We start from the raw sequence: 16553 nt of genomic DNA, 5'->3' as shown, positions 1-16553 counted from the left end.
TCTGGGAACAGGACCACCGACCTATTCCGTTATATTTAGAATTAAACTTAAGAAAGAGGGTAAAGTTTTAATACATTCACACATAAACTTGAATGTCTCATCGAGTCTCCTCACGTAGAGTTAAATATAATTAAAGACACAGATCTTCAAATGCTGAACCAATAAATTAGTAAGGAATATGCAATACATGTTCTCTTACTTAGCTTGATTTTTACTTGAAGATGATTGATGAGGAATTCAGTAAAGTAATTGAAAACCATGGTGTTCAGGTATTTCCAGATTAAATTTATATTGGCATAATTTATATAATACTTACGTTCAGGCTGAATGCTCAGCGAGTATTCTCAGACAGAAAACCGAAATAAATTGCGTCTACTTGAATGTTAAGATCCTCACAGCCGTCGGGCCCTTGAGCAAGGCCCTTAACCCTGCATTGCTCCAGGGGAGGATTGTCTCCTGCTTAGTCTAATCAACTGTATGTCGCCTTAGATAAAAGCATTAGCTAAGTAACGAATAATAGTGCACAAATTATAAACGGACCTCTCTGTTTTGAATAACAATTTGTTTCTAGTGGTGAGGCACAGGTTTCCCCCCTGCTCCCTTCCCCCGACACTGTCTAGTGCTGGTATCCCATATCCAATTCAGCATTGTTTATGCTTACCATTACCTCTGCAGTAAAACCGCGGGCTAACCGCGGTCCCTGATCTCCCTCAACACCTCTGCACACCACATGTGAACACCCGCTGCTGGTGGATGATTACCCCGCTCTCTCCAGGACCCCCCCAGCAGAGGAGCCTCATCCTCCCGACTCGGCCCCAAGGTGGTGGAACGAGCTGCTTGTCAACTGTGCGGCTGAATCCGTTGCAGGCTTATTCATGACCAGCTCTTTGGGGAGCGCCGAAGCTCCCCAGAACAAGTGGTGATAATAGATTATCCATATCTGCCTCTTCTGAAATGGCATTCATGTGTAGCCTGCCATGCATTGCATACATTAGCCGTGCAGCTTGCATGCTCTGCGCTTAGTAGCAGAGATGGGGACTGGAGTCGCGGAACGTACAATAACATTAGGACAAACTTCTTCAGGTTGGCTTGACAAGCCCCTTCCATTTTAACTGTCAAAATAGATCAGAGAACCAGCTGCGTTTGCATGGGCAAAGGGTTGCACTATTTTAAAAACCTTTGAGCTCGATATGCAAGCAGGACAGCAAGTCATTTTGCATATCCTGTTAGGTGACGTTATGTAGTAGTTTCGTGGACATTGTTTCTTATTCCAGTGTCATGGAAATATGAACTGTATTTACTTTAGATCGTTTGTAATAGACGTTGACATTAAAAGCTGTAGAACCACCTGAATCCGGACCTGAGGTTTTGGCAAAATGTTGGCATTGGCAGACATGGTAGCGCATTTATATATGAATAAATGCATTGAATACATTTTTTGCCTCTGATAATACTGTTTCTTCAGTTTTCACACACGTGATGTCATATACAAAATGTAATCTACACTTCTGGTTTCTATATGTTCAACGAGCATAGGAATCGTGACTAATTTCTAAAGCCATACTGTTGTTTAGCCTGCACCATTGTGGAGACTTGAGACTTGATTTGGACTCATCCCTCAGAGACTTGAGACTTGACTGAGACCTGCATTTGATAACATGTGAACATGTCTGCCCACACTTGTGCCAAACATAACTATGGAATACAATGAGCATCTCTTTAAATGTACGTATATAGATATAGCTACAAATAAATCCAACAGTAATATCGTTCTATTGACATAGAATGCGTACTGTTGTATATTCGTATTTTAATCGTAAACAATGTAGTTAAATGGGAGAGGTCTAACATTGCCTAATCTGACCAATATAATTTTGGCCAATATGTGATATGCTTATATTTTACAAGTAGGCTATAATTCTAAAATATATTTTCAACTCGGAGACAGGCCTAACAAAAAAAAAAGAAAGAAAAAAGATTCGGCTGAGTGTAAAGTGGGCGCTGTGAAATGTAGATTCCATTGTTTACGATATCCGTGCTATAATCTAAAACGCTGTGCACTTTAAGACCATGCAGACCACTGCGAGTGGCAACATCTGCCTACCGCTCTTAGTCTGTGTATTACAGTGAGAGAATAGGTTTAGTCCATACCCGTGCGAACGGTAATCTGACATAACAGCGATGCACTGTGTAGCGCATCAGATGTGCTCCAGCCGGACTGCGATGAGGATTTTTAGCCTCGTTCTAGCCTGATGTACTGTACTATGAAGAAAAGTGGACCTACATGTGAAGACTTGTGGACATAGCATAGCGCACCACAAAATGAAGACACCGATGGTAACAGTTTTTTTGTGATACTTTTATGAAATGTTGTATGGTTCAGGTAGTCTCCGACCGAGTATCGTTACAAATAACTAATCGTTCTTGGGATTATCGCGTGTCCTGCAGTCCCAAACACAATAGCATTTCGTGACAAAGGAAAGTACATTATAATAATTGTATAAAGAATTGTTTTGCGCACTGAAATGCTTACTGACTGTGAACCGAATTTGACATTAGTGTACATGTGTTGCTTTTATGCACAATATTGCTCCGCATTTAAACTATTAACAATCGGAAAGACGAAGCTGCGATTGACGTGCATTTGCGACTTCACAACTACACTGAAACGTTCCGTCTATAGGCGAATGCAGTTTAAAGACGCATAAGGCTAGTAAACTATTCGCAGAAGCGTAAGCGTTAGCTTTATGCTACATTGCCTTCTTGCATGATCTTTTCAACAAACAAACATGAATCATATCTGTTATTGTTGTATATAAATAAATAAGTAAATACATAAATACATAAATACATAAATGGTTCTGACAAGCAACCTGTCACCCACCTGTAGTAGGCTACCCTACATAAGTAAGGTTTTTTCATGAGATCTTTTGTTTCAGTCAGTCTGCAATGTAGGGTACTCTTGAATAATTAGGGCTTGTAAAGTTTTTATTTTTTATTTTTATTTTTTAAACAACAACTGTAGGCTATGTAGGCTATAGCAGAAACCTCGTATGGGGTGAATGCATCCGAGCATATTTCTTATATGTTTTATTTGTATGCACTTATGGTATGAAAGCTTTCTACAATAGCCTACTTAATCTTTCAGAAACGCAAGCGCCTTAACATTGCTCTGGCGTCCTGGATTTCTCTTTTTATAGACTGCATCCACATCAACATCGTGTCCACAGAATAGTCTTTCTTGCAACTTGTTTCTCAACTAATGTGCATTGCAATGATGATTTCTGTCTCTCCTTTCTCTATTGTAGCGGCATGGCGTGGCTGTGTTTCTAGTAATTACCATGTGTACCAGCTTGTTGTTCGTGTACAACACCAGCTACAACAGCACGTCAAGAGATCGTAATGATGTGGACAGTGGACAAAAAGAACCCGCCAAAACAAATGCCAAGACCCCAAAACCGCAGATATCAACTTTGCAGGGATACAGCAGCATCATCGATCAAAAGGTAAGCTTTAAACATCTGGTCCCTTATTGGAATTAAGTAGATGACCTGGGCAGCCTGTATTGACGATCTGTCCTTTATTAAATTAATCATTATTTACCCCTGACAGCTTTAGTTTGAAGCTGGGTATTTAGCGCCGACAATCGACAGGTTGCTTGTCAATAACGGGCACAGAGCGTTATCGCTGTGATTTGATGCCCTTTGGAAAAATGCAGTCTTTTGTTTATCATTTGTATTCAGTTGATTTATTTCTTTATCGACGTCAAATTCAAAACGCCGGATTTTGGATATTCTTTTTAAGTGCCTTGCACACCCTTGCAATTATCAAAAGTACTGCATACTTTTCCTAGATGACTAGTATGGCTTCATACATAAACTAGTAACAGCTCAGTACTGTAAAAGATGTGCTGTTATTAGTTTCTATAGAACTACACAAAGATAAATTATCCTGGAATTTATAATGTGCCAGTATTATGCTAATCTGGCATTGAAACAACTTTGGTGTTGTGTTGCGAGATTGGAGATCATGGTCAGACTGATTAGGTTTAAAAAGAAACAGATTCTGCAGGATATGCTGTTCAAGGTGTTAGAAGGAGCCACTGGATAGTGTGAAACGCATTTGATTTTCTGTACTGTGATATAAACTATGTTTTTGCCAAGAAGCTCCACATTCCCGACTGTGAGCATCTGTGTGGGACAGTACTGACTTGAACACATTAATGCCTCGCACAGGAAACACTGGCGCATTTTCGGAAAATGATTCAGTAGTTGTCAGCTTTCTGAATCATGCGGTAGGAAAGAAATGTCTGGTTTCGTGGTCACTTTGAGAACCGTGCCAGCTTTTGTAGAGAATAGGCAGATTGCTGCTTGGTTGAGACTGGAGATACTACCCTCCAATCCACTACAGTACAGCCCCCGCAGATCTTTCTGCATTCAGCACCTGAGACGGAAATGATCATTTGGTCATAACTTTCTGGATCCCATATTAATCTTGACCAGTCCCAATCTGTCTACAAGAGAGTTCCAGTCTAGATCACAAAGGGAACCTTTGGGAAAGGGTTTAAATGGGTAACTGACAAAGCTTTTGGAGTTTCCCACAGGTTCAGTGTGACAGGGCTCACCGTTCTTGATTCACCTCCGTTCAGACAGGCATCGAGAATGGACTGACCAAGCACGTGACCTTCAGTCAGATTATTTAACGATTACCGCATTTTCTGTGGCAGTCCAGCTAGCATTGATGTGCTGACAATAGCCCAAGGTCTGCCAGAGCTTTTAAGTGCTGCAGAGTGCTCTGTATGGATTTCATATTGAGTTATTGTGATGATATGTCTGAGGACAGCTGGACATTTATACTCTAGCATGAATGTACTGTAGTGCTAGCCTTCATAAATGCTCAATCAAGAACTGTGCATTATATCACAATTATATTTGAGTGTTCCCCCTCACTGAGTTTGGGTTTGAGTTAACCAATCAGCTAAAAAATGAACTTTCTTTTGTGAGGGAAAAAAAATTGAAACACCTTAATGTATTTGCGAGTCATAATTAAGAATTAATGAGAGTTGAATTGAATCCCAGCCACGGTGTGGGCACCTTTCCTGAGGGTTGGTGCAGAGATTAACGGACATTTCGGAGGGATAGCGTTCCAGTCTTTTTCATTTAAAAAAATAACTGACATGAAAACTACACTTGAAATAACTGAACCTTATGAACATCTATGTGGGGCGGACGGTGGATGCATAGCTGTTTGGAGGAGGAAGTGGGGGCTGGTATTAAAACAGTGAGCTCTGTATCCAAAATAATCTCTCAGACTCTCAGACAGTGTGCTTCTGAGCCACCTGGAACACTTAAGCACCATGTGCCATGAATGTCTCTTTCTGAAATGTATAATGGATGGGTTGCTCATCAAATATTTAGATGTGGATAATTTTCTGAAAGGATGGGCTTCTTTTTTCTGGTATTCTGACCTTTTCTCAGAGGGGCACAGTTCAGTAAAGCTATGTAAGTGCATAAGATAAACACTTACTGGGCAAAACATTACTTGTGTAAAGTTTTCTGTGTCCTCATCGAAAGAGGAATATGTAAGATATGTACATTGATGTCTTCTTTGCAGATGCTGTATGAATATTTTACCAGTCTTACAAAATACTCAGTGAACACATCCTTGAAGCTAGACCTCTGTATATTTTGTAGCATTCCGATTTCACTTGAAGCAGATTAGATACATTTCATTAAAAATGAATTTCAAAACAGTTAGAACATTTGTAATACAGGCTAGCAAAGCCATACAAATAATAGCTCTGTTTCTACATTTGTTGAAATGTTTTCCTCTTATCAGAAAACTCACATTTCTGACTCAATCCCAGGGGGTTATGGGTCGTAGATGAAGCTACAATCTAAAAGTTGTACTGAATCAGCCTGACTGATTGGGTGGCTCATCTTGTCAAGGCACTGCTCTGCAGCTCGGATGAGCTCCAGAGTCTGGTGTTGGTTCCAGAACGTTCCAGTTCCAGCTGTGGCAGGCAGCCCCGCAGGGCGAGGGGAAATTGATTTCAGTAAGTCGGGGATGCGGCAGCGCCCCCCTCTGGTCGACCGGGGGGCTGCAGGGCCACCTGTTTAGCTACACTTGGGGCGTCTTCCGGTGATTCACATCTGGGCCAGTTCAGCTCGTGGACTCAGCGTGACACGAAGCGGCCCGCTGACATCACGCACTCGCTTTTCAATCAATAGCCAACTCTGCAGCAATGAGCGCTGATGAATCCAATTGGACATCCCAGATTGGCAAGACAAAGGAGAAAAGAATGACAAAAAAATGTAATCGGTCTATTTACCCACCTGCGTAAATGGTTTCTTAGTCGGACGTAAGCAGGGGAAGTTTCTCTGGCCGAGGCCGTCCGCTCCGTGAATAAACCTCCGCAGCAGATCGAGCAGGTGTTCGGCGCGTGCCGGCGGGTTCGTCTGCGGGTGTCTTTACGCGGCGGTCTTTGATCCGCGCCGCGTTCGTGGCGGCTGTTTGTAATCGCGACCGAGCGTCGCCCGAAGCGTCAGGCAGCGGGCCCGGTCGGCGTACGCACACCTGCGGATGCGGCGGGGCCTCCGGAGGGGACGTGATGCGCGGCTCCACTCCTCCGCTTCCTCTCTCGACTCGTTTCATGTGCAGATGAGCGGCCCTCCTCGCCCACCTGGAGGAGAGCTAATCAGGCTAATTGGGGTGCGCATCAAATGCACCCGGAGGCCTCCTCTGAACTGCACCTGCGCCCGCCTCAGAGCCACCTTAAAAGGGAAACCTTCAACTTCGGCTTCTCTCTGACGATAGGCTGCTGTTATGCGGGCACGGCGCTGCAGCCACTCAAAGAGCAGGGATCAGTGCACCGATTTGCATAAAGGTGCCCCCGCTGGGTTGAAGAATTCCTCATCTGGTTGGCTTCAGTGGCTCTCCGTCATAGACTCCACTTTCTCCGCAGTGCATCACTTCTTAATCGTCTTCATTTGCCGTCGGGATATAAAAGATACCTTTAGCTTCTTACTTTGAGTGGTGCCAGATTGAATTCAGACACACTTTCTCTCCTCGAAAAAGGCAAATTCATGGAATGCCTTTTTGTTCAGAGAAATACACTGAGTTGCTCAAGTAGTCAGGCACCCAGTGGGTGGTGTTTCACCGGTGCAATGTTTATAAAATTCACAGGTCCGTTTTTATTCAGATAACAAAACCAAGACAGGTACAAGGTCTCCTGAAAATATTTGGTATATAAGGTTTTTGGAATTCCTTTTCCTCTGTCCTCTGTAACAGAATGTTTTTTAGAATTGCTTCTACTCTCTTTGTAACTGGTTAAGTTGAATATTGATGTTATGCACTCAGGTATACTGAGTTGAAATTGTTTTGAGGCTTCTGTTTGATACATGCACAAAATAGGAGTAGGAATTTAGGAGCTCTCCATTGTCCACCAGGGCTCTGCCAAACATGAGAAGTCAGATACGAGCAAAACAAAGCAAGCACAATAAGTAATTGGTTTATCAAAATCAATTGTTTCTGTGAGGAAGGGGGTATTTTTATGTGGAGGCGAAAGATTCACGGCTGCGTCCATGAAAGTGTCTCCACAGGAGGAGCAGCGAGCTTTGCCTTCACAACAGGTGTGACAAGGGCAAGGTGTAACATCTGCTCCAAATACCATTCTGAGGATTGTACCTCAGCACCTGGGGAGAGGGTGTATCTGTCCAAGGTCCTGAAAGCTGGCTGTCCAGATAAGCAGGGCTGCACCCTCCCTAGTTCTGCTCTGTCCCTCTCAGCATTATAGCAGCACCCTGGAACGTGTAGGGTGTAAACCACTGCCACCCATCAGCTGGGGCTACCACTAATCCTGTGTACCTACATGTAAATACAAAGTTATGGATGCCTGGACTGATAGCCCATGACATTCACATGACAGTGTTAAGAACATCTCTAGCCAAATGTTTTGATATGAAATGGAAACAAAATCAAACAGTGGAGTGACATGCTAATGTGTTTTGGGTTGTTATGGCATAGTGGAGGTGTGCTAAACTTGAACGAAACACCCTATCACTTCAATATATCGTTGACTCACACCTCGTATGAATTCAAATGTCGGTTGTGCTCAAAACTGTCTTCCACTTATGGTAAGTGTCATATATACATTTCATAAAATTATGGGAAATGTCCCTCCGTGCCAGCGGCCATCTTTTTTTTGCTGGGCCAATCACGTCCCTGCTAGTTGGTGTATGTGCTGCACTGTTCCGAAGACACCCTGAGAAGGCGTTGATTTGTATAGTGTCAATTACAAGCCTGTCCTTGCACAGGCTATTCCATTAGCTGCTGGGATGGGATCGCATCAGAAAATCGCTCCAATCTGGCCACACGCAAGGAATTTGAGCCCGGGGTACTTGAGACCAGCGTATGCAGTACGCCTGCCCTATGCTAGTCCACTATCATCATTCAGTCCAGTACACCCCAATAAACAGCAAACATTTTCACGCTCTGCAATTTCATCCACAAAAAAAAAAGTTGTGTTTTTGGAATGAAAAGGCCATATTTGCGATGTTTGAAAGCACTGTGGGGGCCAAAAGTAAATTAAAGGCTTGTGGAGTGTGCTTGCTCGGCTTATATACCACCGGTTCCCAATGAGGCAGCTCGCGCAAACGAGCGCAGTGTTGAAGGATCAGTGATCTCGCATGAGGGACTTGTCATCAATAATGTCAGTGTTGCTGAGCCATTCATTGCATTAAGAAATGTTGACATTTGTGTGCTGAAGATGGATTATTCCTTAATGCCACAGTCACATATTATTGAATAATGATTTATGGGTAGTATGGATGGAAGTAGGGGAAAGAGATTGATCATTTGTTTACCCTCTCTTTAGGAAAAGAACATTGTATTTGTCTTGGGAAACTAGCCTTTTTTGGGAACCTTGTACCTCTGATTTCGGTCATTTTCTTTAGTAGAATGCTTTTTGGATAATTTATTATTGACATTTGAGCAGCCTGGATGAAGAATGAAATATCTTAAACATGTCATATTAATTGCATGTTATGCTTTGTATGCTGTCTCCCAGTTTTGCACACCGTACTAAATCATTGGTGGGATGAAAACAGCAACTGTTATGAATGGGAGTGCATACATAATTTTACTGTGTTTGCATCCTAGAGGAACTCCATATAAATAATTAATAGCCTTTTCCCTAATATTTTTTTCCAGCGGATTTGATTTGTTTACAGATGCCCGTTTACAATGTGTAAATGCCTGTCCCATTGCTGCAATGTCCTCAGCCAGTAGCGCACACATCCTCCAAACTCCACTTTAGCCACAGGTACTTTACAGTCTGCACTCTGACAGCTCCTCTGTACGCTCACTGCTCTGGAGGAATCTGCAGGTGTATCTGGCAGAGATGGATGGCAGGTGCCCACTTCACTGAGTTGTTATTGTGTGATGAGGCGAGCGATACTACGTGTTCCATGATACTGTTCCAAGATGAGTTTACTCTAAGCCTCCCTGGGTAACACTGGGGCCAGTAAGTGTCTCCCCAATGGCTAATGGCATGGGCAGGAATCAGTCTACACCAGTTCTGGCCAACGCTCTTCCTGGATTACCTGATTCTAATAATTAGTAGCTCAGTGAGATGTGCTGTCTTCGGTTTGGAGTGAAAAGCTACAGGATGGTAGATCTCCAGGAATAGGGTTGAGCAGCCCTGGTCTACACTGTGCTTCAGTTGCTTATCGAGGTTATACAAAGCATCAGTCAATTCCACTTACGCATCAGTCAATTCATAAATCATTTGAAATTCAATTAACAAATTGAAAAATGCCTATACTGTCTTTGAGGATTCTTCAATTGAATAATCGAATTTCAAATGATTTATGAATTGACTGAAGTGAAAGTGGACTTCATCCCAGGCATGACACTCAGTAAATTGCTAATTTCAATAAAAAAAACTTGCATGAATCAATTAATAAACAGATAAATAGGAAAAAGTGTCAATTGTACAGAAATGGGACTGTTGAGAAACATGCACTGTAATCTGTTCAGGAACTGAAAAATATTTTTTTCAGTCTTCCAAAGCTGGTATTTCACACACAACAGGTAGCTAAAAGATGTGACGCCTGTGGAGCTAGTTTAGGCAGACAGCTCGAAAAGCGTCCGCCCCATCACATGATGCTTACGTCTAATGGGAGGGGCTATACAAACCACCGACCTTAGCTGTTCAGGCCCTTGCTCATTTTGTGAAATCTGCCATCCGATGCTGCATCTGCAGTCATAAAAAACTGCCCTGCTGCCTGGCCTTATCTACACGCTAAAGCCATAGCGCTGCCTGGCTCTATCTGCACGCTGAAGCCATAGCGCTGCCTGGCTCTATCTACACGCTAAAGCCATAGCGCTGCCTGGCTCTATCTGCACGCTAAAGCCATAGCACTGCCTGGCTCTATCTACACGCTAAAGCCATAGCACTGCCTGGCTCTTTCTGCACGCTAAAGCCATAGCGCTGCCTGGCTCTATCTGCACGCTAAAGCCATAGCACTGCCTGGCTCTATCCACACGCTGAAGCCATAGCGCTGCCTGGCTCTATCTACACGCTAAAGCCATATCAATGCCTGGCTCTTTCTGCACGCTAAAGCCATAGCGTTGCCTGGCCCTTTCTGCACGCTAAAGCCATATCAATGCCTGGCTCTTTCTGCACGCTAAAGCCATAGCGCTGCCTGGCTCTTTCTGCACGCTGAAGCCATAGCGCTGCCTGGCTCTTTCTGCACGCTAAAGCCATATCACTGCCTGGCTCTTTCTGCATGCTAAAGCCATAGCGCTGCCTGGCTCTATCTGCACGCTAAAGCCATAGCCCTGCCTGGCTCTTTCTGCACGCTGAAGCCATAGCGCTGCCTGGCTCTTTCTGCACGCTGAAGCCATATCACTGCCTGGCTCTTTCTGCATGCTAAAGCCATAGCGCTGCCTGGCTCTATCTGCACGCTAAAGCCATAGCCCTGCCTGGCTCTTTCTGCACGCTAAAGCCATAGCGCTGCCTGGCTCTTTCTACACGCTAAAGCCATAGCCCTGCCTGGCTCTTTCTGCACGCTAAAGCCATAGCGCTGCCTGGCTCTTTCTGCACGCTAAAGCCATAGCGCTGCCTGGCTCTTTCTACACGCTAAAGCCATAGCGCTGCCTTGCTTTTTCTGCGGCACTGCCTGTTTTGGTAAGCTGCATTGCTCATATTGCATGCTATTGACACATTTGCTAGCAGCATTTGCTCGAATGATGCTGCGTATTCCTAAATCAGACCTTCAAAACTTTTGTGCTCCCACCACCACCACAGCGTCCACCTGTGTGCTCTGCCTCTCAAATCCCCAAATAGTGGGGGGGGGGGGGGGAGTTTGTAGTCACGCCTTGTTGAGAGGCAGAGAGTGAAGAGAGGCAGAGCCTTGACACCAAAGTTTGCATTTACATTAAGCCTCAGTAAACATTGCTGAATTCTGACTGGACTAAAAACCGTCAAGAGCACATCACGCAGACGTTGCCTCTGCAACGTGACGTCTCGAACTACGGAGAGGGGAGCTGTGTGCGTGTCTCTCTCTTAATCAGCTGCCGCCCACCACCGTCTTCTGCTTGAAACTTCGACCGAAAGCGGAAATGGCGAGAGCTCACGGCGAGCAGTAAGTGATGCGCCTCAGCGGGATCCTGCCGGGGTCGGTCAAAGATTTATTTTTCCTCAAGTTTATTTTTGGCTTCCAGCCCCGAGGTCCGCGTGACATAGCGCCTGTCTTCCTCCGCGCGCGGAAAAAGTCCACGGGCGCCGGCTGCAGACATCACTTTCCCCTCTGAGCTCCGGACATCCTGCTGATCATTAGGAACGTTTCCCTCGTAATCTTACCGTCTGAAAACCCATTAAAGCCCGCTCTACAGTAGGTGCTGTCTGTGCGGTCTCTCGTCACCTGTTGGGCAGCGCGGGGGGAATGTATGAGAACTTCCTAAATGATGCGCCTGCCCCCCCCCCCCCCCCCCCAGGTGCCACCGAGACTCATGGCACTCGATAAAAGCGCTAAGGACAGCGAGCGGGGGGAATGATTCAACGGCAAACCCCGGAATCCATTACTGTAATTTACAGATCTCTGCAGTGGGGGGGGGGGGGGGGGGGGGGGAGGGCGGAATTCAGCAATTAAAAAGAAAAAGCCTGTCACTAATTGCCCATTTAATTTGATTGGTGTGCATTGGCGAAATTGCAGGGCATTGGTGGTTATTATAGTTCAGGCAGGAGGAAGGGGGGAGCGGGATGGGAGCTCATATATAATAGATTAAAGGGGTTTTAAGAATGGCTACCTGATGCCCTTTTAATAGACACACAGGAGGATACTAAGGAGAATAAAAGCGGGTGGAAGGATTGTGTTTGAATGGAGGGACCATGTGCTATCAGTCTTATGAGGGTCATTGGCATGCTGTTTGCTTAGCCCTTCCCGCTAAACATTTTCCCTTGGGCCCATTTTAAAACACTTAATGACTGTTTGGGGGACAACTTCAAATATATACCAAGCTCTAATTAATGATATTTTTTTAACATTATAACTGTAAAATAAGCTGCTGCAGAATTTTCAGTGGGCAATGCTGGGTAGGTGTTATTTGGAACAGAGCTTTTCGGTAAACAGAAGGAGAAAGTCTGATTGAGTCAGAGGGTAAAGTGCAGTACTTCCATCTTTACCTGACAGGAAAAGAACCCTTGATGCCATCACCTAACCGCCTCATGCCCCAGTGGGCGGATCCATCCGTTTCTGGCCAGTCAGATTCCTCCCTCCTCAATCAATCTTCCAATCGTGTCCAAACAGGTAGTACAAGGAAAAGAACAGTACGCTCAAAACACTAAACACAAAAACAAGCATATAAAGATACAGGAGGTCAATGCTGGGGATGACCCAGCGCCTCGGATCCTGCTACGGCCAGCACTTTACAGCAAAGCACTGATGGAGCTTATTAACATGCAGGCTGTTGCCTTGCCTCTTTGTCTCATCTTTATAGTCATAGAATCATGAATATGGCATAAAACCGCAGCGCTAATGCAATCACCCCTCCACCCCCCCCCCCCGCCACCCCCCACCCTTCTCCAGTGGCACAAAGAGATGTCTCCCCCGAAGAGCCACTGACCTTTAAGGTGTCAGCGGCACCATCATCAATCTGCGCTGGCCTTTAAACCTGGTAATCACCAGTCCTGTCGACGCAGTAGATCTCTGCCATAGCAGGGTTGCCCCAACCCCCCCCCCCCCATCCAGCATCCTCTTCAAGCACCCCCCCCCCCCCTGTCCTCTCCAGCCCTGTAAGCAGTCAGTGCGAGGCCCCGTGTCGATGCTATCAGTGACGGAGGAAGGGGAGGCGGGAGACAGTTTATCAGATCAGAGGGACAGAAAACAGCTGTGCGGCTCTCCTTTTTTGCTGGATTTATTGCTCGGTCTGAAAGCAAGTACGACTCATAAGGGGGGGGGGGGGGGGGGGGGGAGACGTACAGTGCGCCGGTTGAGCTATCAGATGGGGCGGAAGGACGGTGCCACTGTGTGGTACAGTACGGCCCACTGCAGTGAGATTTACACCGGTGTATTGGTAGCACTGTGCACCAACAACACTCACAAATCACAACTTCATTCTGTAGCGTTTTGTTATCCTGTAATAATACCATCTGTTGGAGGGAATAGGTCTCTTTACTAAACTCAATCAGGGAGAAGCTCTCGTTTGTAAAGCAACTCTCTACAGTAGCTGCATGGCGCTCATGACTCTTTTAAAATGTATGATTAAGAGCCTATTTTCTGCACGTTCGGCAGCTCAGCTTTTATGCTTCACGAAAGAAATGCCTCCAGGTTTCATAATTCAGTTGCATTGCTGTTCATGAATACTGCATACAGGCTAATATGTCACTGTAATCATGGATAAGGTTCAAAGGTGGGTTCCTGTGATTACTGCTTGATTATGAGTGAAGTGTACTTAGCATTTTCTTGACTCTTGAGGTCAGTCAATCAATTTTCATCAAACAAAAACATTAGTAGGTTGTATTAAGAATACACTGCAATGGCATATACATGTGGGTAAGTGATAAGAGATAGATTTTCTAAATATGTCATTAATGCTTATACTTTTTGTCTCATCAAAGCAGTGTTAGATGTGGTTACATCTACAGTATAATGATGCTGGAGAATGATTCATTTCAGTTTCAGTAACAGAAAGACTCAGAACTGAATTTTTTTTGTATATATACATCTTTGTAGCCTGATAACAGGGCAGAGACAAGCTATCCTGCAGCTTTTAGTACGAATGCGGTCACCGGCTATCTTCAACTGCACAGCGATCGAAACACCTTCTGGAAGAATTATGGTTTAAGTGAGCAATTGTCCGTCTGGGGATATCTTGGCAGAAGGTCAGAGTCAGAAACATCTGAGCGATGATGGCCCACAAACCAACTCTGCCCCCGGCACGGCCACTGATTTTGCCCCTCGAAGAGTAGAACACGACTACCCTTTGTGTGGAGGAAGTGTGCTACGAGTCGCACAAAACACAATGATCAGAAAAGAAAAGAAAAAAACCTTTCAAACATCAACCGTATGAACCAACATGGCATGCAACAGAGGTACACAAAGGAAAAATGAAAGTGTCAGGTTTTTTTTTTTCTCATACTAATGCACTCCCCTATTTCCTTTAGTCAGTTTGTGGTTGTGCATACAGTATTATACAATCATTGAAAGCAGTGAAGTTTACATGTATACTTACAGTCTTTGTAGCAGCTCAACCCAGTAGGGCTGGAGAGTTGAGTCTTGGAGGAAGGTCATGTAGGGAAACGCTGGCTCACGGTACAATATGTGGTGAACCTGCTACTCAGGGAAGTGAGTTATCTGAGTGGTTTGAGTAAGGAAGGGGGTTGGGGGGGTGGGGGGTGTGGGGCAAGAGGGTTGCAGCAGACACCAATTAGATAGTTCCTGGGCAGAGGCTCCTTGTTAGTGCAGATCACTCTTGACCCGTAATCGGTTATGATTTTCTGGCCTTCCAGGATGACACATCAGGCCCATTAGATGAACATGACATGGGAAGTCGTTTCTGTTTCTCCGTCTGCCTCTGGGATCGGGGAGCAAGGAGCAGGAGCCCACGTCCTTCCTCCGTATCAGGGCGGGAAAAAAAAAAGTTTTAATGAGTCTCAAGTTGTCAAGCTCTGACTTAATTGGGACAGAGGGAACGGAGTGGGAGGGGATTATTTCCTACACGGCGTACGTGGCCACTGCAAGAGCCAATTATAACTCTTCAAAACAGAATCCAAACTTTGACTCACCTCCTAATCGCGCTAATTAAGGAGTGATACGAGTGTGCCGGTCTTCTGTGCTGGACAGAGAAGATGAAGGTATTTGGACTAGCCGCCCTCTGGCAGTTTTGGAACGAACGTAGGAATGCTGTACGACATACGATCGGGGTCTTCACCTCACCTTTCTGTGGCCCGGATTGCTGGTTGTTGTCTGTGTTTCGCGCTGTTTCTGACGGACGTGCTTCACCCATGCATTCCACATCCTCCCGCTTCACGAGAATGACACTGATCCAGCCCTTTGCAAAACGCGAACACTCGCAGTCATGAATAACGGTGAATGGTATCTGGGGGGCCTTGGGCTGGCTCTACATACAAAGCGTGCCCTGGCCGCTCTCTCGTGGGGTCAGAGGTCGAGTGTGAGAGGCTCTCCGGAATGCGAGCGATGTTGAGCGGCTCGACACTTTCTTCACCTTGCAGACCCCCTTGCCGGGAGTCAAACGGCAACGCACCACGCCGCCTCGTAGGCACACAGAGGAGAACACTGACATCTGTTCGCCCTGGTGAGAGGACACGGGGACGCAAAGGCAGTGGCACTGGCAGGGACAGGGGCCGTACCCAACGGGGGGGGGCCTGTGAGTGAGGGTGTCCGTAAGGTGGGGAGGGAAGGTTTAGAGATGAGACACGGTGCTTCCCAGGCCCCCTGGACTCACTCTCTTCCAGGCAAGCCGAGCCCCAGGCTCCGGCGGGGTAACGCCGAACGTGAAGGGCGTTTCTATTTCAATAAGCACGTTTCACAAACGCCATTCATTTGCATGCTGCTGCTTTCCTTTCAGTGCTTCTCAGGTAGAAATAGTAGGCTGTGACATTGACATTTCACATGCAAATCCATAAGCATGGAGCCACTCACGTGCCTTTAAGAGCAGGATGATTATTTTACATTTCCCAGTTTAAATGTTGAATCGTTACATGTCGTCTTTTGCTAGAGTTTGCTGGATATCGGGCTGAATATTGCAGTATTTCTGCAATCAGAGCCAAAGAAAGAGAAAAGATCAATGCACCGCATGAAAACATTTATCTTCTCTGGTTTGTTTTTGCCTGTGGCAGTTTTCAACCATTTAGTCCTGATTGATGAGTTTTTCTTCCATGCTGAGATAAAGAATGATGAAGCCATTATTTGTGTTTTTGGTGTAATCTTGCTGCAATAAGTCCTTATGTCAATAGTGCTTCCCTGGAGATTATCCGCATATTGGAAGCAGAAGTATTAATTAAAGGTCAGCAAAATTAGTCAGACAAG

General features: G+C 45.3%; 1 protein-coding gene across 1 annotated transcript in view; it reads left to right on the top strand.

Annotated features, from left to right (window-relative positions):
- The first annotated feature begins 2144 nt into the window (after nt 1-2144).
- Nucleotides 2145-16553, top strand: part of st6galnac5a (ST6 (alpha-N-acetyl-neuraminyl-2,3-beta-galactosyl-1,3)-N-acetylgalactosaminide alpha-2,6-sialyltransferase 5a) — a 34517-nt gene continuing 20108 nt past the window's right edge. Inside the window, exons 1-2 of the mRNA XM_061243094.1 lie at nt 2145-2337; nt 3309-3506. Of these exons, the coding sequence (XP_061099078.1) occupies nt 2323-2337; nt 3309-3506 (213 nt within the window). The 5' untranslated portion in view covers nt 2145-2322. The remainder of the gene's footprint in view (nt 2338-3308; nt 3507-16553) is intronic.

This window comes from Conger conger, chromosome 5 (assembly GCF_963514075.1).
Source record: "Conger conger chromosome 5, fConCon1.1, whole genome shotgun sequence".
NCBI lineage: Eukaryota > Metazoa > Chordata > Actinopteri > Anguilliformes > Congridae > Conger > Conger conger.
Note: the sequence above shows the minus strand (reverse complement) of the source record. Positions and strands in the feature narration are given on the sequence as shown.